At 35.2% G+C, this 25,887-nt stretch overlaps 1 protein-coding gene across 3 annotated transcripts in view; it reads right to left on the bottom strand.

The window, feature by feature from the left end:
* Positions 1-25,887, bottom strand: part of AGMO (alkylglycerol monooxygenase) — a 344,214-nt gene that overhangs the window by 171,996 nt on the left and 146,331 nt on the right. For 2 of the 3 annotated variants that reach the window (XM_077856705.1, XM_077856704.1), the window contains exons 6-10: positions 12,317-12,383; positions 9,883-9,948; positions 9,716-9,795; positions 2,788-2,922; positions 717-833 (exon numbers count right to left, since the gene is read on the bottom strand). In XM_077856705.1, coding sequence (XP_077712831.1) covers positions 717-833; positions 2,788-2,922; positions 9,716-9,795; positions 9,883-9,948; positions 12,317-12,383 — 465 coding nt within the window. The remainder of the gene's footprint in view (positions 1-716; positions 834-2,787; positions 2,923-9,715; positions 9,796-9,882; positions 9,949-12,316; positions 12,384-25,887) is intronic. The other variant, XM_077856706.1, reaches the window with a different exon arrangement.

Here is a 25,887-nt window from a genome sequence, read left to right as displayed (position 1 = left end):
TGATTATTTTTAAATATGCCCTATGATTTTTGATGGTCTTGTTTCTTAAGTTTTCATAATTTTCACATCTTCTCAATTTCATTTTCGGCTTCTTCAAACATATTAAATTTACTAAATTTATGTTTTACTTTAATTTTAAACATCTGTTGTTTTTGAGAGTTCAATTCTGTTTTGTCATTTTTGCTAATGCTTCATCGTGATGGCCTGCTTTCTCTCGGGTGTTTCTGTGCTGTTTAGCTCTGAGTTCATAATCATTGACATAATCTGTGGGAATATTCTGACACTCAAGTTTGAGGAGATTGCTCCAAGCATGTTTTGAACATGGTTCTATTAGACACACGAGACTTAATCTGAGAATACTTTAAACCATATTCTTGGTTTAGGTTTATAAATCCATGGTTAGTATTAGTCCAGGACCTATACCGGAGTGAAGGCTGGTTTGTGGTTAAAAATTCTCAGGTAAGACTTTTATTGTTTCTCCAATGCCAAATCAATATCATTAGCATACCATCTGATAGATATTCTACATAGGAACACTTTAGATATAATTAATTAACTTATACTTAATAGTCTAGGAGAATTAATTTATCTGTTTAAAAGGGAGATTTTCCAACATTAAAGTGGACGTTACAGAAAAAAATAGAGCACAGCTATAATAGAAGAGCAGATAATTTTCTCACAAAATTTCCTAGATACTTAAAATGGACACCACTTACAGCTTTATCTGCAAAGGTCTCTTCATAAAATGCTAGCATCAAAGCAAACTGCACAACTGCATATATCTTTAATAGATGGGACACAGATGATGAGAAGGGAACTTCTTTCCCCGTGACCTAGGAAGAAAGAAAAAAGGTGTTCCTTTAATTGTTTCTTGGCTTATTCCTCTCATTGAAATTCACACTAAGTGAAAAGGAGATGCACAAAAAGAAAAGAAAAACTTTGCTATTTCTTTTATTTCCCCCCAAATGACTCTAATGCTATCTTTCTGGTTTGGATAGAAAAACAAAAGTACAGAAACTCGTTTTTCATTTCAGAAGCATTATGATTTTGATTTAGTCTGCTTTATAATAAACCAGTGTAAGAATTGAGTCATCAATATGTACTGATGATAAACAACCAAAATGAATATAAAAAGATGAAATACAAAATATGAATACAGAAATATGTCCATGATTACACATGAAAGTAAAGAAAAAGAAAAAAAATGGGAAGTGATTCTAGTAATGGAGATAATCATGCCTTAAAGGGAAATATTGCTTTATTGGAAACAACTTTCTTAAGCTATAGAGTTTCTCAGAAATACTACAATTCTACTTTTGTAATGCAAATTTAGGCACAACTATGTAGAATATTCACTTTGGATTATCTATTGAAAAATAGAAGGAATAAAAAATGGATCATAGTTAACTAAATTTTGGGGGCTGAAATAAGGAAATTATTTTCACCTATCAGTTTACTCATTGTTACATAACTGGTTATGAACAAAATTAAAAGCATCTGGGAAATATCAGCATAGCAGCTTTCATAATTGGATGAGAAACCATCCTTACTTAGATCAAGATTTTTGAAAAATAACAATATTCAAATAAAAACTGGTTTTATTTCCTTGTAATACTGGCTAATTTTTATACTCACAATCATCTTTAAAATCAACAATAGTTTACTCTTTCTATTGTTTTTAGATTACTATTAATGACAATTATTAAAATAAGGAATCACAATATGTATCCCAAGGATTGGAAAGAAATTCCTTCTTATCACCTCTATATAAAGAATTCCAGATTAAAACTGAATTTTTCATTGGTTTTCCAGAGTTTCAAATCTCCACTTCACTTGCTTTTGGGTTTTAATATGATTTCTGAATTTAATGCTACTACTACTCTACTACAGAATGGATAAAGTTATGGTCTAATTTAATAACCATATCACCTTGGTGTGACTTTAGACTTTCCATTCTAGAGACTTTGTTTCTTTCTTTAATTTCAGTATAGTTACCACACAATGTTACATTAGTTTCAAGTGTACAACTTGGTGATTTGATTAATTTATACCTTATGGTATGTTCACCACAAGTATAGCTACCATCTATCTTGATATACTGCTATTACAATATCATCAACTATATTCTTTATGCTGTGACTTTTATTCCTGTAACTTACTCATTTCATAACTAGAAGTCTGTATCTTTCAGGCCCCTCCACTCATTGGCTGTACTTATTTACATTCCCATCAACAGCATATGGGAAATTCTTCTTCTCTACATCCTCACTAACACTTGTTATTTCTTGTCTTTTTTGTTTTAGCCATTCTATCAGGTGTAAGGTGATATCTCATTGTGGTTTTGGTTTGCATTTGCCTGATTATTAGTGATGTTGACCATCTCTTCATTTTTTTCATGAACATAATTAAGGCTACACTGAATCATCTCTAAGGCTCCCTCCATCTCTAGTGTTTTAGAATTTTGTGACCAAGGGACATGTGTTTGCATTGTTTTTGCATTACATAAATACTCTTTGCTATATGTTTGAGTGGATCTGAAAACTAGCCTCTGCTGTTCTGTTCCCCAAACCATGCTCCCAAGTAAGAGGCAGTGTCTGACTGGGAGAAGTCCCCACTCTAATTTGGCCCCTAGGTGGTTTCCACTCAGCAGGTTGTGAACCAGAGAGCAGTATCTGCCTAAGAGGACATTTTTTTTTTTTTTCCACATCTGCATGAAGTCAACAGGCTGGCTGTAGACCTGGCAATATGATGCTAATCTTCACCATCACTAACACGAACTCAATTTACCTCTGGGATTTCTTCACTTAGTCCAAGTCTTGGTTTACCTGGACCCCATCCTGGTCCTTTAAATATGACAGAAAACTTATTGAAGAATCCAGGTGTGGCCCAGAATGTAGTCCATATGTAAACTAAATGGTGAAACTAGAAGAATAAAAATATGGCTTATTTAAAATAAGAAAAATTCATAACAAAAATATTAATTGATTATATAATTGATTATACATTTATTTATTTATTTATTTTTCAATGTGATTTGTTTATTTGTTCTGTAATATATGGGTTATGTGCAATTTGGTTAATGTAGATTAATATACACTTGCATTCCAAATTGTAATTCACTCTACTCATTCTGTGTCCTTTAAGCTTAAATGTGTTCTTTCAATATTTCTGAAGCTCCACAAAATTATAATTTTGAAATTATAAAAGAGGACAACTATTTAGAAAATCGACAAAATAGAAAAATGTCTGTTTCCAATGGAATTAACTTAGCAGCTTGTGCACTCGACATCCATGTTTAATGATATTATTTCTGAAGTCTTGCTATATGGATATTAAGAGGTTGAACATGGAAACATATTACATATTTAAAAATAGTCTTTAGGGGATCCCTGGGTGGCTCAGTGGTTTAGCACCTGCCTTCAGCCCAGGGCGTGATCCTGGAGTCCGGGTATCGAGCCCCACATCAGGCTCCCTGCATGGAGACTGCTTCTCCCTCTGCCTGTGTCTCTGCCTCTCTCTCTCTCTCATGAATAAATAAATAAAAATTTTAAAAATAGTCCTTTAATTACTGTATTGAGTTGTAGATAATCGTGTCTATAATTAATGGAAAATATTCCAGTCCATTTCTTAGTCTTATTGCGGAAATCCATATTCTGTAAATAACATTGTACATTTGACAAGTACAGAAGTTAAAAGTAGGCTCAAATATGAGAAGTATTTGGTAAATATCAGCTAATGGGTAATTAGCTATGTATTCCATACATATCATAATAATGTATCATTGGATTTAAAAATAGTCCTAGAGCTATAAACTCTAAAGCTGACTTCTATTATAAGTGATATAATAAATTAATGTAGAAAGGAGTTTTGGTTCTATGAGAATTTGTGGTCTTACTGGCATTTTCACTGTCTCTTAAATAAATTAAACTGCTAGGATAATAAAAATGGTTTTAAAACTGCTTGAAACATTACAATAAGAAATCTGAAACAATTAATGAGCAATGTAGGTTTTAGCAGAGCAGCTTTTCCGGAAAAGGGAACTGTCAGATGGGAATTTATCCCGGGCCTTAATAATAAAAAAATAATAATAATACACAATGTAATGTGCTTAGGAGTTATAACATATATTAATATACTTATCCCTCGTGTTATTTTGAAAACTGCATTTTATTTACTTATTTACTTATTTATTTATTTTAGAGAAAGAGTGAGCACAGTGAGGGGGAAGGGCTGAGGGAGGACAGAACCGCAAGTAGGCTTTCTGCTGAGCATGGAGCCCGTTGCAGGGCTGGTTCCCAGGACCCTAAGATCATGACCGAGTCAAAACCCAAAATCCGCCATTCAACCCACCGAGCCACCTAGATGCCTCTAACTGCATGTTATTGCTCTCATCCTAGACACAGGCTATGAAAAATACATGGCAACGTTTTTAAATTAGAAGTACTTTCTTATTTATTTGCTTTCCAATGCTCTGAAACTCCTAGATTCCAAAGGAGAGCAAAGTGAGTGTCCTATGCCTTATAATAAAGGGGGGAAGAACCCTCTCCCAACTAGTGGGGGCCATCCTACTTACTTTTTTAAAAAATATATTTTATTTAAATTCCGTTTGCCAACATATAGTATAACATTCAGTGCTCATCCCATCAAGTGCCCTACTTAATGTCTATCACCCAGTTATCCTATCCCCCACCCACCTCCCCTTCTGCAACCCTTTATTTCCCAGAGTTAGGAGTCTTTCATGGTTTGTCTTCCTCTCTAATTTTTCCCCACTCATCCTACTTGCTTTTGATGCCTCTGAGGGAAAGGTGAGAAATTTATCTGAATATAAAGGAATGTAAGTAAGAGTAAGTATATGTTTTGTAGGGTCAGGAACTCTTAATTCACACAACATGCCTATATGACATTTTCACAATGTAAGTGAGCATCTAGAAGCCTATGCCTTACACGCAGTTGTGATAACAAAATGCTTATATGAGGGCAGAGGCCTGGGGCACCGAACCTGACAGAGATACACAGTGGTCGCTCATAAATATTGTGACTGTCTGAATATTGTGTCCCTCCAAATTCTAATTATGTAACTCCTTGTATGGCTCATGGTGTGTAATTTTCTGTTTTCCATTCTGTTTCAGATATGAGCTCCTTTTCTTCAGCAGGAGTGTACACTCCCAAAGCCTTGCTACATAGAGGATCAGCCAGGGAACAAAAGGTTCAGCATCTCCCAGGAGCTTGTTAGAAATACAGAATGTTGGACACACTTCAGACCTACTGCACAGAATCTGCACATTAATAATAAGATCCTCTCATGATTCACATGCACATGCAATTTTTTTAAAGATCTTATTTATTTATTCATGAGAGACACAGGGGGAGAGGCAGAAACATAGGCAGAGGGAGAAGCAGGGTCTCTGTGGGGAGCCTGATGTGGGTCTTGATCCCAGGACCCTGGGATCATGACCTGAGGCAAAGGCAGACACAACCACTGAGCCACCCAGGAATCCCTGCACATGAAATTTCAAAGGCTCCATCCCAGAGGACAGAGACCAGTAGGCTATTTCCTTTTTAATGTCCTTATTATAGAGATAAGACTACACCAAGTGAAAAGGTAGCTCTCAACGTATTGTTTTTTGTTTTGTTTTGTTTTGTTTTTTTGTTTTTTTTTTTCTGGCTTCTGAGTTGGTGATTTTTTATTATTATTTTTTTATTGGTGTTCAATTTACCAATGTACAGAATAACCCCCAGTGCCCGTCACGCAATCATGCCCACCCCCCGCCCTCCTCCCCTTCTACCACCCCTAGTTCGTTTCCCAGAGTTAGCAGTCTTTACGTTCTGTCTCCCTTTCTGATATTTCCCACACATTTCTTCTCCCTTCCCTTATATTCCCTTTCACTATTATTTATATTCCCCACATGAATGAGAACATATAATGTTTGTCCTTCTCTGATTGACTTACTTCAGTCAGCATAATACCCTCCAGTTCCATCCACGTTGAAGCAAATGGTGGGTATTTGTCATTTCTAATAGCTGAGTAATATTCCATTGTATACATAAACCACATCTTCTTGATCCACTCATCTTTTGATGGACACCGAGGCTCCTTCCACAGTTTGGCTATTGTGGCCATTGCTGCTATAAACATCGGGGTGCAGGTGTCCCGGCGTTTCGTTGCATCTGAATCTTTGGGGTAAATCCCCAACAGTGCAATTGCTGGGTCATAGGGCAGGTCTATTTTTAACTCTTTGAGGAACCTCCACACAGTTTTCCAGAGTGGCTGCACCAGTTCACATACCAACAGTGTATGAGGGTTCCCTTTTCTCTGCATCCTCTCCAACATTTGTTGTTTCCTGCCTTGTTAATTTGCCCCATTCTCACTGGTGTGAGTTGGTATCTCATTGTGGTTTTGATTTGTATTTCCCTGATGGCCAGTGATGCGGAGCATTTTCTCATATGCATGTTGGCCATGTCTATGTCTTCCTCTGTGAGATTTCTGTTCATGTCTTTTGCCCATTTCATGATTGGATTGTTTGTTTCTTTGGTGTTGAGTTTAAGAAGTTCTTTATAGATCTTGGAAACTAGCCCTTTATCTGATATGTCATTTGCAAATATCTTCTCCCATTCTATAGGTTGTCTTTGAGTTTTGTTGACTGTATCCTTTGCTGTGCAAAAGCTTCTTATCTTGATGAAGTCCCAATAGTTCATTTTTGCTTTTGTTTCTTTTGCCTTCGTGGATGTATCTTGCAAGAAGTTACTGTGGCCGAGTTCAAAAAGGGTGTTGCCTGTGTTCTCCTCTAGGATTTTGATGGAATCTTGTCTCACATTTAGATCTTTCATCCATTTTGAGTTTATCTTTGTGTATGGTGCAAGAGAGTGGTCTAGTTTCATTCTTCTGCATGTGGATGTCCAATTTTCCCAGCACCATTTATTGAAGAGACTGTCTTTCTTCCAATGGATAGTCTTTCCTCCTTTATCGAATATTAGTTGACCATAAAGTCCAGGGTCCACTTCTGGGTTCTCTATTCTGTTCCACTGATCTATGTGTCTGTTTTTGTGCCAGTACCACACTGTCTTGATGACCACAGCTTTGTAGTACAACCTGAAATCTGGCATTGTGATGCCCCCAGATGTGGTTTTCTTTTTTAAAATTCCCCTGGCTATTCGGGGTCTTTTCTGATTCCACACAAATCTTAAAATAATTTGTTCTAACTCTCTGAAGAAAGTCCATGGTATTTTGATAGGGATTGCATTAAACGTGTAAATTGCCCTGGGTAACATTGACATTTTCACAATATTAATTCTGCCAATCCATGAGCATGAAATATTTTTCCATCTCTTTGTGTCTTCCTCAATTTCTTTCAGAAGTGTTCTATAGTTTTGAGGGTATAGATCCTTTACCTCTTTGGTTAGGTTTATCCCTAGGTATCTTATGCTTTTGGGTGCAATTGTAAATGGGATTGACTCCTTAATTTCTCTTTCTTCAGTCTCATTGTTAGTGTATAGAAATGCCACTGATTTCTGGGCATTGATTTTGTATCCTGCCACACTACCGAATTGCTGTATGAGTTTTAGCAATCTTGGGGTGGAGACTTTGGGTTTTCTACATAGAGTATCATGTCATCGGTGAAGAGCGAGAGTTTGACTTCTTCTTTGCCAATTTGAATGCCTTTAATGTCTTTTTGTTGTCTGATTGCTGAGGCTAGGACTTCCAGTACTATGTTGAATAGCAGTGGTGAGAGTGGACATCCCTGTCTTGTTCCTGATCTTAGGGGAAAGGCTCCCAGTGCTTCCCCATTGAGAATGATATTTGCTGTGGGCTTTTCGTAGATGGCTTTTAAGATGTTGAGGAATGTTCCCTCTATCCCCGTATTGTTTTTTTTAAGATTTTATTTATTTATTTGACGGAGAGAGACTGAGAAAGAGAGAGAGAGAGAGAGCACAAACAGGGGGAGTTGGCAGGCAGAGGGAGAGGGAGAAGCAGGCTCCCCCTGGAGCCTGGAGCCTGATGCGGGACTCAATCCCAGGACCCCAGGATCATAACCTGAGCTGAAGGCAGACACTCAACTGACTGGGCCACCCAGATGCCCCTCAATGTATTATTTTAAAATTGATTTCAATTCTATAAAATTTCTTACTAAGAAAGTACTCTGAAATATTTGTTAATCTTCCCCTGAGAGATATATTTTTAATAATGCCCAACATAGAGATAGAAATGGCCTATAGTTGAGAAGGAAGAAAATAAATAATTAACTGTTCTCTTTTGAAGTAGTGAGATAAAAATATCTTTCATTTGAAAATGGAGGCAATTTGTGATGGCTTTTTCTGTAAATAGGCAGCACGGTGCAAAAGTTAAATTGAGGTAGGCAAGTCTTGGGCTTGGCCTGCAACCCTCTTTGGTTAAGCTTGCTGTATGTAGCTGGTTAACTTATTTAAAACCCACCATTTGCTTCAACGTGGATGGAACTGGAGGGTATTATGCTGAGTGAAGTAAGTCAGTCGGAGAAGGACAAACATTATATGTTCTCATTCATTTGGGGAATATAAATAATAGTGAAAGGGAAAATAAGGGAAGGGAGAAGAAATGTGTGGGAAATATCAGAAAGGGAGACAGAACGTAAAGACTGCTAACTCTGGGAAACGAACTAGGGGTGGTAGAAGGGGAGGAGGGCGCGGGGTGGGAGTGAATGGGTGACGGGCACTGGGTGTTATTCTCTACGTTAGTAAATTGAACACCAATAAAAAAAATAAAATAAAATAAACATAAAAAAAAAACCTGGCAATTTCAGTTTCATCCTCTAAAAAATGAGGATAAAAAGAATCACTGTTTCATAAGATTTTAGTAAAGTCTACATTAAACATTTGTGTTGAGGCATTAGCAATACCCTGCACATAGTAAAATCTCAATAAATGTCACGTTCTTATTTTAAATTTCTTAAAAACTTTTAAGACAGAGGTTCAGAAAACAGACCCCACATAAACCTATAATTTCCTCCCTTACTGAATTCTGTAAACCCAACCATATACAGAGCTGTCACTGGCTGACCTCTTCAGTTTTTCAAGCATTCTTATCTTTTTCTCATTTACTAGTTCCTAGCCCCAGGAGTGTTTGTGGTGGTCCATTGCTGACGAATCGGAGCTTCACAGACATTCTTCATTTCTCTAGTGCCAGCCATTGAGATCAGTGAACAACTAATACCACATGTCTAACAGAAAACGGGTCCAGTGCAACAACTCTTAGCAGGTGAGGTAATGTGCAGACTTAACCAGCTTGTAATAGCTCCTGACATCTAGGTCCAAGAAGAGTAGGGCAAAGGCCTCATGTTGAATTTCTAACCAGAGTCATGCAGCCTTAAAGCAAATATTTTTTCTTACTGTGGTATCAGCCTTAATTATGCATTTACTACTGCTCCTTCTGAATACATGAATATATTTCAGGTCTGTTCTGAGAAAGGATATGTTTGCTAAAGCACTATTTTAAAAAAATTCTCGGTAGTAGATATATTTAAGAGATCTTATAATGAGTTGTTTTCAAGTGCATTTTGCCCAATTTGATCAGAGATTTTGTTTGAGTGCCAGAATTATTTCCAACTGCTTTTATGGTTAAAAAAAAAAAAACCAAAAACCTTTATTTTCAGGATAGTGTAACGTACTTTCACCTTTCAACAATTGATCTTTTTTTTAACTATAAGATTTATGAAAGGATATAATCAATAAAATCAGTTACCTGCACCTGGAATGGTTCAAATGTATTTATGGGATGTGTTAGACCATATACAACTTTTTCATTTTCTGCCTCGAATGTCCCTGGAAGATAAACAGGATATGATCTTTGATTCCCTGTGAGTTAAGGAGCTAGGTTACTATTTTTAAATTAATATACATTTTACTTACCAAAAATTCTGTCCCATATGATAAGAACGCCAGCATAATTTTTGTCTATGCAATAACGGTTTCTGCCTATGAAACAAAATGTTTTTAAGAGTTTTTTTGAAATATGAAATTATGCTTTTGAGACATCTTATTGTATTTTAGAACCCATTCACAAAATTAAGACTTATGCAACAAAATGATTTTCCTAGGAATACCTTTTCACTGACAATCAGATTATTTGCTAGTCAACTACTTTTTTGTATTTCTTTTTGAATTAATTTTACTAAAAATAGCAAAGAATTCCTTAAAACTACATATATTTAGAATTATCCTAGATTTTAAAAAGTGGTTTTAGAAATCTGGAATCATTCTAAGTAATTTTACTTAAAACTATCAAAATGTAATAATTGAAAATTAGGGCAGCCCCGGTGGCTCAGCGGTTTGGCGCCACCTTCAGCCCAGGGTGAGATCCTGGAGACCTAGGATGGAGTCCCATGTCGGGCTCCCTGCATGGAGCCTGCTTCTCCCTCTGCCTGTGTCTCTGCCTCCCTCTCTTTCTCATGAATGAATAAATAAAAATCTTAAAAAAAATTTAACCCAGAAAAAAGGCAATACAAAAATAAGATATATATATATATATATATATATATATATATATATATATATATATTTAAGTGAGTTGTTATCTCTACCCCTTTTCTCTACATCTTTTCCAGGAAGAAAATTTTCTACTTGGAATGAAACTTTACTGTTGTTTTTTTTTTTAATCATAAAAGACATGAGTGAAAATTAAATTACCCTTGATTATTTTTATTAACTCAAAAAATATATTTTTTCTGCTCCAAAGTATTCAAATTATAATTTAAATGGAACTAGCTGGGCATAGTTCCTTTAATGATTAAAAAATGCATAAATAGATACAACCATATTCACATGAGCGTAAATCAAGGGGATCAAGCCATTGCTCCAACAAACTCAACTGTCTTTGTGTCATTCCTTTACATGCCTTTACATACATGCAAATACATGTTTGAAAATGAAGACGCAAGAGACAGGGTAGCCCACCCCTAACGTCCCACCTCCAAAATGTTTGGCATAAAATGTTAGTAGTGCTGAGGCTGAGGAACCCAGATATAAAACAGTATGAGTGGCAAGTGCCCGGAAGTGAAACAGAGGACACTAGCAACTGTTTCTTCTTCAATTCTGACTTATTCTTCTCCACTCCTTACTTTGCCTTTTATATGAAGGGTACCTGTCCTGTACAATATATAACCCTTGGCCTCTCCAGGCCTTCACTAGCAGTCCCCTTGGGTTGGGGAATGCCTGTGGAGTTTGGATTTTTTTTTTCTTTTTTTTTAGAAGGCAGAGGGTGGGGGCGGAGAGAAAGAGAGAGAATGGATCAGGGGTGAAGAGGGAAGAAGGCAAGAGAGAATTTTAAGCAGGCTTCATGGCCAAGCGAGGAGCCCGTCATGGGGCTGATCCCACAATTTTGAGATCATGCCCTGAGCCAAAATCAAGAGTCAGACGCTTAACCAGCTGAGCCCACTCAGACACCCCAGGAAAGGCCTATGGAGATTGGAAAAGGAAACTGTGTGCAGCCTGATTCTGCCCTCTCTCTTCCTTGGTGGGGGAGGGTGGCTTATGCTTCCACTCTGCTCCCAGCCAGGAGGAAATGGACTCATCCGTTGGGAAGGCAGGCCTAACTATGATGCCTGGAAACTTACAAAAGAACAACCATATTTATTATTTTATTACTGTCTTCCTACCCTCGACATTGTGTTTGTGAGATTTATTTAGGTCATCCTGAATTGCAACAGCCTGGACATTTTTATTGCTATATAATTCCCCATTACATGCATGGTCTACAATTTCTATGTTCTACTGTGATAAGGCTTTGAATTTTTTTCAATTACAAATAATGCTGTTACGCACATTCTTGTACAGGTCTTTTGGTATACACATGTAAACATTTCTTGCTGTCTTTAAACATTAGGCAGGAGCCACATGGGATTTTTTCTTTGTCAGGCTATTGTAGCTCACAGAATTTAGGCAAGAAAGTTAATTGCTACTTATTAGGCTTTCTTGAAATCCAACAATTTTCAAGACCAGAGCTTTCTGGCTGGATATAGGAATGATCCTCAGCATAGGGTCAGGAAGTGACATTCAACTGGCTCCTTAAACGTAGAAAGTGTGCATCGCCTCAGGTGGTTAACTTGTTTTGTTTTCCATTGCAACAAGGAGATCTAGACAAAAAGGAAAATCCAAGAAAGGTGTTTTTTTTTTTTTTTTTCCCCTCCAATCTTTTCTTTGGAAATGAGGCTTATCCAGGTGAAGTGGAAGAAAGATATCTATGTATACAATGAATGGTGACTATGATGATTAATTGTGATGAAAAGATACAAAATAATACTGTTCTTAAAGAAATGAAGAAGGAAAAAAAATAAAATTTCCTTACCATGATGAACCCTATGATGGCTAGGAGTATTAATAATCAGTTCCAAAGGACCAAGGTTATTGATGACCTGTTTAAAACAAGACCAATATTTATATTTATACACATAGGTGTCAATTAATGGGTCTAAAAATACACGTTAAAAGACCACTCAGGTTAAGAGATATTTCAAGTTTCAAGGTTAGTAAGAAAGTCAGAAGAAGTTCCTATACTTCCTGGTATTCATATAAAATTAATAATAAGCTTCAGGGGGCACGGTGGCTTAGTCAGTTAGGCATTGGACTCTTGATTTTGGCTCAGGTCATGATCTCAGGATCATGAGATTAAACCCAGGTTTGGGCCCAATCTGCACATGGAGCCTGCTTAAGATTTTTCTCTCTCTGTCTTCCTATGCTCTCTTTCCCCCCGCAAATCTTGTGTGCATATGCATGCTCTCTCTCTCTCAAGTAAATAAATAAATAACAATAAGTTTCTAACTCTATATTGAGAGGCAGTATAATAGTAGACAAGTTAAGAGTTCGACTGACTAAATTTAGTTCCTTAAAACTCCATTTATTATATGTGATCTTGGAAAACAATTTAAGCTTTTTATAACTCAGCTTCCTCATATATAAAATGGAAACATTAAAAAATATCTACATAAGAACATTCTGAATATTACAAACAGTACAGGGGATCCCTGGATGGCTCAGTGGTTGAGCGCCTGCCTTTGGCCCAGGGTGTGATCCTGGAGTCCTGGGACTGAGTCCCACATCGGGCTCCCTGCGTGGAGCCTGCTTCTCCCTCTGCCTGTGTTTCTGTCCCTCTCTCTCTCTCTCTCTGTCTCTCTCTCTCTGTCTCTTATGAATAAATAAATAAAAATCCTTAAATTAAAAAAAAATAACAGTACAGTATTTATATACTTCCGCTGTCAAGGCACACCTCTCAGGTCTCATGTCATTTCACATTCTTCTCCTTTCAGCTGTGTCTTGTTAATTTATGGTAACTAGCGCACAACTAGGGAAGGGAAAACATATATTACATTTGCTTTCTGGTTAGTTGAAAGTTAGTTTCACCCAATATTTAGTCATGTAGCAACAGTTTACTATTACAATTTTTAACTACTATATTAGGGTGATTCTGCTTATTCAAATATAATCCTGAATGGTCTTTTACCTATAGATGAACCACCTTTGAGTCCATTTTAGAGGTACAATTAGAAGTCAAATATATAAAGGGCCCTGTTTTGTTTTTTTGTGGATTTTTGTTTGTATGTTTGTTTTTGCAATTAAGGACCCTTCAAAATGTGGTTTCTAACTCTTTAATGTTCTCTCTCAACATTTCTCAGTAAGGACCTCCATGTCAGAGTCTACAAATTGTAAGGAGTGTAGGAAGGAGGTCGGTGTCATAAAAAAAGAACAGCAGGTCATATATGAGACATTTGGTGTGCTAAGTAATGAATGTTAAGTAATATGGGAACCCTTTTAATTTTAATTACGTTATTCTTCCATCAGTCATGGCAGATACTAGAATGTTTACTTTAATTACGGTCTTAATGGCATCTAATGACAAAATCAACATACTGTTATATTTTAAGAAATTACTCATCTTTAGAGTTAATTCCCATTTAGAGAATATATGAGGAATAAAGGAATACGTTAAATGATGCTTAAGGGGAGAAACATCCTCTGACAATCATGACACTGACACGAATTGGCAACAAGTCAGTGGTATAGGGAAAAGAGAGATGCGACTGCTCAAGAAAAAAAAATATATTAAAGTTACATAATACCCAAATGGAGTGTGGCAATCTTGTTTAAATACTAACTTGAACCAAACAAAAAAGACATTTTATAGGCAATGAGGGTTAGACAATGATTATATACAGGGTTATTATATGGTAAATAATACTGTTTTTATTGCGAATTATGTTGGAGTTGTCATAGTGTAAGAAGCTCTAATTGTTTTCTTTAGAGTTCTTTAACATGAGACCTATGTTTTATAAAATACTTGGCAATGAATGAAGAAAAAGAAAAAAGGATAACTAGTGAAAATAATAAAAATCATAATGATTTTTAAAAGATTTTATGTACTTACTTGAGAGAAAGCATGAGACAGCACAAGCAGGGGGGTGGGGAGAGAGAGAAGCAGAGTCCTCACTGAATAGGGACCCTGATGAGGAATTGATCCCAGGACCTGGGATCATGACCTGAACCAAAAGCAGATGCTTAACTGACTGAACCACCCAGATGCCCCCAAAATGATTTTTTTAATTGAAATGACAGATAAACATAAATGCATTCTATTATTTTCTTTACTTTTCTGAATGTTTGAAAATTTTCAAGATTAAATTTTAAATAAATTACTACTCTAGTAATACACAGTGATGCTCAGTTAGCCAGTTGAAAATATTAATAGATCTCTAAAGTCCCAAACAAATTTCTAGATTGTAACTATTTATATAGTGGGGTTTAATCATTTTTTGACAATCTCTGACAGATATTAAAACACCCAGTTAAAAATTGCTCTGCAAAGGTGAACAGCTGCAGTAGTCATGCTATCCTCAGCTTGTGCGGTCCTGTACGCTCTTGAGGTGGAAATTGCAGCAATATTTCCACATGGCAGCACTGTATCTCTCCACAGGGCAGGTGCCACCGTAATCTCCTTCTTAAACCCATTGTTTACACACTTGAAAGAAGCAGTCCTTGCCTTCCATACTGTTGCCAAACTTCTAAGGAATTATCAGTTTCCATTATGGAACAGATAGAAATGTTTATGTGCAAAGGATATAAAATATTTTGTGTCCTACATTGATTTAACCTCCTTCTCTCTGTCCCTTTCTTCTTTGCCTCCCTCCTCTCTCACTCTCTCTCTCTCTTTTTTTATCCTGGAATTGTATCACTATTTTAAAATTATTTCCATGAGAAATATACTATGAGCTCCAAACAATGGACTTTTTGGTTAACCCATAGAACAGAATTCATTTATATCCAAAGAACTATCTGTATTTTTTAATTCCAGGAGTCCAAAATACTGTGAATTTGTAGCACTTATATCAGACTACATTCCTATCAAATAAGCCACAAAAGATATTATCTCAAAAATATATTACTAATGGCCAGGGATTGGGAGGGGTGTAAGTACTCCCTGTATTTTATTGGACTCCATTGCTTTGTACTTGGTGGGAAAATATTTGTTAAGAAGAAAAATGGTGATGGATAGAGAACAAGAAAGTGGGGTTTCTCAGCAGTCGGAACATTGAAATCTGATGCTCTGTTCGGGCTTTGTATCTCTGGCAGAGAACCAGATGGAAAAGGAGAAAACCATTTTATCCTTGTTTGTCTCTTTGGTGCCTAACATGTGTTACAAAAACAGACAACAAAAGGGGGTGGAGGAGACTACACTGACCAGCTTCTGCTACCCAGATGCATTTCTGATCCTTGGTCCTGGCATGCATGCAGCCAGATTTAAAGCCACACAAATGGTGAGTGCATTCAGATGATTAGAGCCTTGGCTGAGTGCATTATTATTATTATTTTTTAATGTCAAGAACTTTTCCTCAGAGAAAATCTTTTGCTCTTACAGGCTAAAGCATGGTGATATCAATACTGAAAGATTCCTCCCACCTCCACATTTTTAACGTTAAAAGCCAAGTACAACACAGGCAACCCCAGTCCAATTTCCTGGTAATGCCTATGCGTACCTTGGAGCTGAGGAAGACCACCTTGGTGTGGGAGATGATTCATCATTCAGACAGCCCAGTCAGAATTGCTTTTGTAGAAAACTCTTCTGACTCAAAATCATGGAGAAGTCATCAATAATTAATATGGGTTGAGCATAATGACTTAATTATCGCCCACTTTTGCAAATTCAGTCATTTAGCAATACAACCACATCTAGCTTTGAATCACTTCCTGAAAATATGTTACTGTGGAAATAATTGCAGCTATTCTCTTTTTTAGAAAATTAGTTTTTTGTCTTATTTTTAAAGATTTGGACGAGTTAATTTAAATGACGGAATTTTATAATATTTACAGGACTAAAAAACATATAGTCCAATATTCTGTTATTTTTTTTAAGTATAAAAACTGAAGTTCAGAGAAGTTAAATTAATAGTCCAAGTTCAAACAGCTTGGGAAAAGCCCTAAAGTCTTCTCGATTTCACCTCAGGATTCTTTTTATTTTTCTATCACATTGCTTCTAAATGGTACAGAAATATTTCTATCAAATAAAAATAATTTAAACTTTTAGAAGTTTCATGGACAATAACAAAATGCTTTTTTAATTATATTCTATTAAACAGAAATCCAAACTTATAACAAATTTAGACATTTCAGATTCGAATCCACTCATGGGATTTTAGGCACTTCTAGTGTTCTGTAGGTCCCCACAGCAATGGTCTAAGTCTTGTATGCTATAGATTTCTGTCAGAGTTTGATAACCTGAGAATCATGGATGCCTAGAAAGGCCATGAATGGGATTTGAAAAGTCAAGCTCACCCTTAAGTGTTATACCAAATTTTATGAATATGTGCCAATGGGTGTTTTTCTGGGAGGAAACTACTCTTTTCATCATATATTCAAAGGGATAGGTGAGTCCTCCCTCAGAGGTTAAGAACCAATGTTCCAAACAGAGGTCTTTAGATTATTTCCTTTGCCCTTATTTAAATTGTGTTTTCAATTTCCATACTATTAATACTTGGATGCTAATTTCTGACCCAAAATTTAGAACAGTAACCTAAACATTTTGCTATTTCTTGAAATCATACTTTTCCAAAGGGATAATTTCTTGAGCTATTTTTCTTGTATAATAATAATTATGAATGAATAAATAATGAAAATGACAATTTTATAATAATAAGCTCCATCCATTCCATTGATTAAATTATATCCAGCAGATGTGCTCTGGATCATTTGCCATAGTGGCCACAAACTCAGTTCTCTCTCATAGTTTATGGGTGGGGAGGAGAAGAGTTAAATATAAAATCAGGAGAACAGGGTCTTAATTTAATGTCATCTTCTCATCATGTCCTTGCCTTCATCAAAAATAAAGTGAACTTGAATGAAAGGCTCCTCATAACGAACTAAATGAAACGCCAAATCTGTGAAATTCAAAGCTGTTCAAACTCTTCCTCAAGACTAAATTCCAATGTTCTCTTTCTTCTGCCTCAAAGGCCTTAACCTTCCATCTCAACCTGTTCAAATCCGACTCTTCCTTTAATACATACCTAAATTTTGAAACACTTTTCTTGATTTTTTAATGAGAATTTTGTTTACCTTTCTCAAAATTGTATTAAGACATCACTAATTTTTGTCACACTATTCTATTTCTAGCTGTTTGTATTCACCTCCTATACAAAATTGAAAGTTCAATGAGGACAGAAACTGTACCTTGTCTCGCTTTAAGTTTCTCACAGCACATGCAACATTGCCTTCCATATAGTGACAACCCAACAAGATTATATTGAGCAGATAAATTTGCCCCACTGTCCTCTTTTGCGTTTATAGTAGTAGTTCTCAGATGGAGATGATTGTGCTCCCACGGGACATGTGGCAATATCTGGAGATACTTTTGGATGTTGGAACTAGAGGAAGTGCTACAGTAATTTAGTGAGTACCACGTTTTAGTGCTACTAAACATCCTACGATGCACAGGACAGTACCCCAGCGTTGATAATGCCCTCTGATTCATAGGGATACATGTCTTGCTGCACTTTAATCTTTTTGCAGTTCTGGAGGGAAGCATTGTATAATTCTTGTCTTCTAGTCTGGAAATTGGAGGAAGGGGTGCATTAAGGAATGAGCCTAGTGGTCATTCCCAAGGATAGAGGCAAAACATGAGCCTGAAGTGTCCTTTTCATTTAAAGCCCAGAGAGCAAATCCAAACATGATCTGTGATCTAGTGAATTGGAAAATTAAGATAAATAGATAAAATGAAGGAGCCAAAAGCCAGTAACAACAAACAAACAAACAAACAAATAAAAAACCAGAAATATTAAAAATCACACAATCCAGATAATGGGATAGTTGAATTCTGGTGATCATTGGCAGATGGATTTCTTGAATTATTTTTATGTTTTCTCAGTTCAGTCTGTGAAGGCTTCAGCTTCAGTTAAAGGGAGCCAGAGATACAAAATACAGTTTCCGTATCACCAAAGGATTCTGAAATGTCTTTTGAGAGTTCTTATGACCCTCCTCTCTCCTTGCCCTACAGTCACATTTTGAGTGAGCTGAATGACGTAGAGGCCTAAAGGTTAGTGAAACTTCCGTTGTATCTAGGTTACCAGGCAGGAATAATTTTGCCCTAGAAATTGATAAAATAAGTACATGTGGTAAATAAAATAATTAAATGTCTACTATGAATTGGTTGTAATGAATTCCTTCCACATTGTAGCTCTCAAGAGTTTTTTAATTAACCCCCATCACCTGAAAAATATACCTCTGGAGGTCTTTCCAATTGAAATTGAAAAAAATCACTTAAAGTAGAACTCTATAAAACATCAAAATAAATGTTCTAAATTAATGTCCTGTCTGAAGTTATTTCTTGTAAAATTAACATATTCTATTCTATACATTTCTTAGTTATTTTCACTGATTCTTCTGATTGGGAAATATTGACTGTTTAGGGTTTTGTAGTTCAATTAAGAGTCGCAGAAATGATTAACTGATGCACAAGTTGGTTCGCCAGACTTGCTTTCCACAAAAACTCAGTTAATTCAAAACATGATTAATTTTGTTTTTATGAATTGCTTGGAAAATTGCCTCTTCTCACCTTACTCTGACTATTGATATTACAGAAGAGACTTTCTAAATCCATCTTAAAAAGAAACCACTCAATTCTATTCTTTTGTCAAATTTTAGTATACTACTGGAAATGTCACATTATATTTCCACTCTTCAGTTTTTCTATTTGCAAATGGGTACTAAAAATACTGGAATATATTATTGAAAACCTACAGGAATATTCATAACCACTTAGTTTTCAGAAAGAAAATGTGAGCCTATGGTTAAGTATAAGTTTCTTTCCAAATAAGACATGCTTACAAATATTCATGCTTCCTGTCTGAGAGGGAGAAAATCATAATAGGGAAAATATGTCCTAGGAAGCATGTGTTTTACAGAATCCTCATTAACAATGAATGTGCTAACAATATGATAGATGCTGAAGAGTGACTGGGCTGGGGGTGAAGTGAAATGAAATCTCCATAGTAGGAAAATGCCTGCATTCAGATGAGCATTAGATTACAGTGATGCCATTGACTCTAACTAGTCAAGACTTCTATATAGTATCATGCATGATTGATGTTCCAGGGACACATACCACTTGGGCCTCTGTGTCTCACTACAGATAGTATTTAAGGGAAATACTAACTTGTTCCTAATACATTATCATCTGATATACAAATCACTGTCATGTTATATTTAACCAAGGATGATATGCTTGACAGATAGTCTGAAAATGGCAAACTTTTCAGGTACATTAATCACAAGATTCAATGCAAATCCAAACTAAAATTAAATGGACTGATAATTATACCATGATTAGTTATTTATTTCATGGTAATTTAACTTCCTTCTCTCTTTCCTTTCTTTTTCCTTCTTTCTTTTTATTTTTATTTTATTTTTTTATTTTTTTCCTTCTTTCTTTCATCTATCAGCTAAGCATGTCTGCAACTATGCATGTACATTTATGAATAAAAAATTCAAAAAAATCTTTTATTTGGAAAGATCTTTACAATGACTATAGGATTATGCATATCTTTTTGAAAAGCAAGTTGGTTATAAATATTTCCAAGACCTTTCAATTATATATTTAAATACTAAGTTATCAGTAAAGTTCTCTATTAGCATTGGAAGTAATGTTTCAGATTAAAATCTGTTTTATAAATTTTATCTGAGTTTTTTATCAAAAGACAATTGCACAATAAGCCAACCAAGTAATCCCTTGTCAGCCAGTCCAATTATTCTGCAAAGATTTTTTGAATTTCTATGGACTTTACTAGGCTTTAGAAGTAAAAAGAAATGAACTAGTACACAGGCATTTCCTGCAGGAAGCTTATTTACAAGCCAGTGGATTCTTCCTTGGAAAAGTTAGAACATTTTCAGAAAAAAAAAAGTTTTATAAAGTTTTTTTTTTCAAAAATTTTCTGTACTTTTGAGAAGGATGAGAAAATCACTCTTTTTTTTTCTTTTTAGTTACTATTGCACAGTGCAGATACTTGAACTTATAATCAACTTGAATTTATAACTGGCACAAGATTACCTAATAAGAAGCAAATTGAATTCCTTTCTAGGTCAAAAGCTAAAAATTACCTTTGGTAAAAGTATATTCTTATATATAGCCCCCTATAGTGTAGCTTTGCAAAAAATCCCATTGATTGCTCCTGGAGAACACTGTAGAGAACTTTCTTTTGTTCATAAGCTTCTTCAACAGTCACTATGTGAGGTTGCTTTATTTAAGAGGTATTTATTGAGTGCTTCTTTTATGAAAAGTACTTATTTTATGAGTGCTTATTTTATGAAAATTAAGATCTTTCCAGAGACCACAGAGTGGAACAATGGAAATTACAATTTAGTTGCAGGTAATTTATTTCTTAAAGTTACAATGAGGGACACCTGGGTGGCTCAGTGGTTGAGCATCTGCCTTCAGCCCAGGGCGTGATCCTGGAGTCCCAGGTTCGAGTCCCACACTGGAATCCCTGGATGGAGCCTGCTTCTCCCTCTGCCTATGTCTCTGTTTCTCTCTCTCTGTGTCTCTCATGAATAAATAAATAAAATATATTTTTAAAAAGTTACAATGAGTGACAATGGCAGTTATTATTGTTTGAATATATATATAGGAATAAATTTTTTACTATCAAGAAATTCTACAGCAATTCCTTATTGAAAGTTTTAGTAAAGGAATAAAATCCATGAACACTGCAAGTTAACACATTAAAATAATTTTACTTCTTATTCTGAATTAGTTGATTTTTAAATACTCATCGTTCTTGTTAAAATCTTAATCAATCTTAACATTTATGGATAAATTTATATTGTAGAGCATCTGGTGATGAAATGTAAAAATAAAATCTTAATTACCTCCCCCACTAGTTCTGCTATGTTAATTCAAGACAACACACTCAAGTATTTAGACAGATGGTGGCGGCAGCCATATTAACCTCTGATTTCTCTACAGGGAAGCAAGAGAAAGCAGAGCTCTTAGGATGTGTGCTTGTCTGCCTAGTTTCACACTTTGAAATCCTCGACAAATGCTGATTTATTCACAGCCAAATGTTTTCCTATCTGATTAGGCAGCTTTCTACTTCAGTAAGCATGTAATATGGAGGTAGCTGAATTTCCACACTGAGGAGTGAAAAAACAATATTTATAGTTTGGAAATAAAACAATCTGGAAGAATCAGGACTGTTGGGATCATAAAGAGCTTCATAGGGAGTAAATTTCTGATGAATCTATACCATAGGGTTAAAGAGTTAAAAGCTTAGTTTTAAGAAGAGTGAGACTTAGGCTATGTTTATACAACAAACAGCAGTTTTAAAGGACTGCGTTTATAATAAATTATCTTGAAGGCTGATTCTTGTCATTTATGATTGTATTATTCCTTAAACAAGAGGACAAAAGCTAGACTAGTTAGCATTTTATTTGAATTTGTCTCGGCTTACATTTTAAATAACACTTTTGACTTTTCCTTGGAAAAATGAGTACAACTAGCTACTGAATGTGTTTCTTCAAAGAGAGGTCAATTCCAAGTGACTTTCTTTTTTTAACGACACCTATTAAATTGACAGAAGGGAAATAGGAAACATTCATAAGCATAACATATAAAACTTTATTCTAATGTAATGCAAATTTTATATTTACCCGTTTGGATACTCAGTGGAAAAAAAAGAACCACATTATTATCAGTAGTAGTAACATTTTGTTAAGAAAAGGTAGCTAATAAACTGAGGGGTTAAGTAGTCCTTGTTTAAATATCCAATTAAAAAAAAAAAAAGTCCAATCTAGGCATTGTAATATATGCCCCATATATATGACTCATTCTAAAACTCACTACATTTTGATTACTATTAAAATATTCTCAATTTCAGGTGTGGCTTCTACATTCATTCATCAACAAATATTAATGGATTACTGACTATGTACCTGGAATTGCCTAAGCATTTGATACTTCCATCCATAAAACATATGATCTGCATTAGAGTTTATAATCTCATGTGACAGATCTTCTAATTATAAGTTTTGGTCGTTAAAAAATATTTGCAAGTACTAATCTTTTAAAGTCAAGTATATAATGGATTTTCAATCATTAGGTTAGAAGCTACAAGGATCTGTCTTAAATTCATTTGCCCTGTTTTCATGTGCATACTTTCTTTCTAAGAACAAGCTAAAGTATATGCCCTCCACTCATCCCTCATGATTTTTTTTAAAGATTTTATTTATTTATTATTAATGAGAGACATACAGAGAAAGAGAGAGGCAGAGACACAGGCAGAGGAAGAAGCAGGCCCCATGCATGGAGCCCAACATGGGACTCGATCCCGGGTCTCCAGGATCAGGCCCTGGGCTGAAGGCAGCGCTAAACTGCTGAGCCACCCTGGCCTCTTTTTTTAATTAGTACATTCTGTCTTAGTTCAGGATGCTATAACTAAATACAATATATTAAATGGCATAAAAACAAACATTACTTCTCACAGTAACAGAGGCTAGGGAGTCCAAGATCAAGGTGTCAGAAGATTCAGTGTTTGGTAAGAGCTACTTTCTTACTGTTTCCTCTCTTTCATGTCTCTTCTTACAAGGGCACTAATCCTATCATGAGGATTCCACTCTCATGACCTGTTTACATTCTAAAAACCCCATTTTCAAATATCATTACTTTCGGGATTACAGCTACAACACATGAATTTGAAGAAACACAATTCAGTCCTCTCTGATCTAAGTCTTTGCTATGAGCATTTGTTTCTCTGGTTCCTCTCCAATACACATATATATCGTAAAAAGTCTAGTTAGCAAGATCAATTCATTCGTTAATTACAAAGATATTCATTGATGGTCACCCAAGTTCAAGACAGTGGGAAAACAAAGATGAATAAAACAGTCTTTATCTTCAAGAAGTTTATTGTCAGCTCCTATACTCATGGTGCTCAAGCTTTATAGTATCAATGTTGTAGATTCCTATCCTAGCTCAGAGGAGATTTATTCATATTCTGTGGTTCTTAGAAGGGGTCTATCATTCTATATCTTGAGAAAGCACCCAGATAATTCTGATACATGCATGTGACCCATCCGTCTCTGCCTTTATGTACCAATTCTAATAAATAGTCTTATGACTTCTTTCATAATAACCACTATAATAACTAGTATTATTTTCCTGATTATTCACTTAACAAATGTTATCGTATTAAGCCTCACCACACTCTATGGGGTGAGTATAATTACCTTCAGTTAACAGATTAGAAAGCAAGGTCAGAGAATTTAAATAACTTTTACTAAATATTCACACTCATCCTTTAGCAAGCATTTCTTGAGATTCTATTATGCAGGAACTCTTTTAGGTTCTGCAAACACAGTAGTGTACAAACCTCTAACAGAGGGCAGATATCTCTTTGATTATACAACCTATACTCTTAAACATTATGTCGTATTACTCTCTTGTTCCTAAAATATTCTTCTTTTCAAGTCTGTCAGTAAATTTCCAACTTATACCTTATGCCAGAAAGCCTCAAATTCCAGTCTTTTCACAACAGACATTTTAAAACAGTGATCTATGAATTTTTAGATAGTCCAATGATATTCTTCGGGAAGCTCAATATAATTTTTTTGTGTGTGTGAAGTTTTTTCCTTTAGGAAAGAATCACTAAAATCTAATAGATTCTTGAAGGAGGACATGATTCTTAAAATGATCCTTAACAAGCAAAACCAGTTAAGATCAGCAGGTTAGAATAGTCTCTTTCTCTGGCCCAGAGTAGGCACTCAAGAACTACTTTTTTAATGTATGAATTTCAAAGAGATTTGTATATCTAATACATTTGGGGAAAAACTACAAAATAATACACGAATAAGTTGAGGGTGAATTATCTTAAAAGGTAAATAGAATAGAACAAAAAACCATTTCTAGGGAAAACATGTATAGGACTTAAAGACAGGCTACAAAGAGGTTAGAAGCAAATCAAGATTTGATCATGATGTTGACCTGAAGTAGCAATGGAAGCAAAGAAGAGCAGCTGATTTGACACATAATGAAATACATTTTAAACATGTTAACTAGGGGTAGTGTTAAGTATTCCTGTGAATATGTTAAATGAGACATTGGAAACATTGGCCTTAAATCCATAAGAGTGTTAGCATTAGAGATACAAAATACATAATTACTTAGAGACAATATGAAAATAGTGAAGTAAATTAAATTCTAAAGAAGAAGAGTACTACAAAGAGAGAATTGGAGGGGTGCTGGAGTAGCTCAATCAGTTGAGCATCTGTCTTTGGCTCAGGTCATGGTCCCTTTGGCTCAGGTCATTGTCCCAGAGTCTTGGGATCAAGCCCCACATAGAGCTTCCCATAGGAAGACTGCTTCTCCCTCTTTTCCCTGCTCCTGCTCTCTTTCACTATCTCAGTCTCTCTTTCAGATAAAATTAAATTAAGGTAAAATAAATCCTTTAAAAGAAGAAGAGAGAATTGGAACCTGAAATTCAGAGAGGAATAGAAGGGACTATGAGAATAAACAGGCAAAAGTACTATGAAATATCTCAGTTTACTTCCAGAACAAAAGTCTTATTAGATTAGGTACTACTGAAATAAGCAAGTGATGGATGAGAAGCATGAAATTTTATTTTTGTTAAAATAAGTATTTTTTCAGAAACATGTGTTTTAAAAACTACTTCTTCCTGAAAACTCCTTTAAATCTTAAAAGATATATGATCATAAGCCTAAAAAATTTATATTCTATTAGGGGGGATATGGCATAGCTATATTCCAGATATAAGTACGAATATGTATATACATAACAAATTTATTATACAAGAGATATAAATATTTATTTAAACACTGCCATATGCATTTATTAAAGTTCATTCATATGTATATAATATATGTACTTATATAGACAAACATGTTCACACAATAGATGAGGCAAATTTTGTTTTTTGCTATTAAGGAACTCAGAAAAATGGGAGAAACAGAGTTTAGCAAGAAATATAATATAGAGGTATAAGAAGTAAAACTAAGCATTATTAACTGAATGCTTTCCATAAGCAGGAAACAGTGTGTCATAGCATTTATGTCCTCCAGCAGAGTTCATACTCTCATTTATTAACTGTCAGTATGGAAATAGAAATAAACACAATTGTAATATAAAGAAACTGCACTTAAAGGGTTAAGTAGAAGGTAAAAAAAAGACACTGTGAAGGAAGTGGTAATTGAATAGCATCATGAAGAACATTTGGAAAAGGTCATCAACAAAGAGAGCATGTATAAATACAGAGAATGAGTAAGTGTTTGGTACGCTTGAGAGCAAAATGCAGTGTGGTTTGGCTAGAGCATCTAACTAATGGGATGGGAATGGAGAGGTAAGCAAAGATCATATTCTAAGAACCCTGAAAT

The sequence above is a fragment of the Canis aureus genome, chromosome 18 (assembly GCF_053574225.1).
Source record: "Canis aureus isolate CA01 chromosome 18, VMU_Caureus_v.1.0, whole genome shotgun sequence".
Classification (NCBI taxonomy): Eukaryota; Metazoa; Chordata; class Mammalia; order Carnivora; family Canidae; genus Canis; species Canis aureus.
The sequence above is the reverse complement of the archived record's forward strand: the minus strand, read 5'-3'. Positions and strand labels throughout refer to the sequence as shown.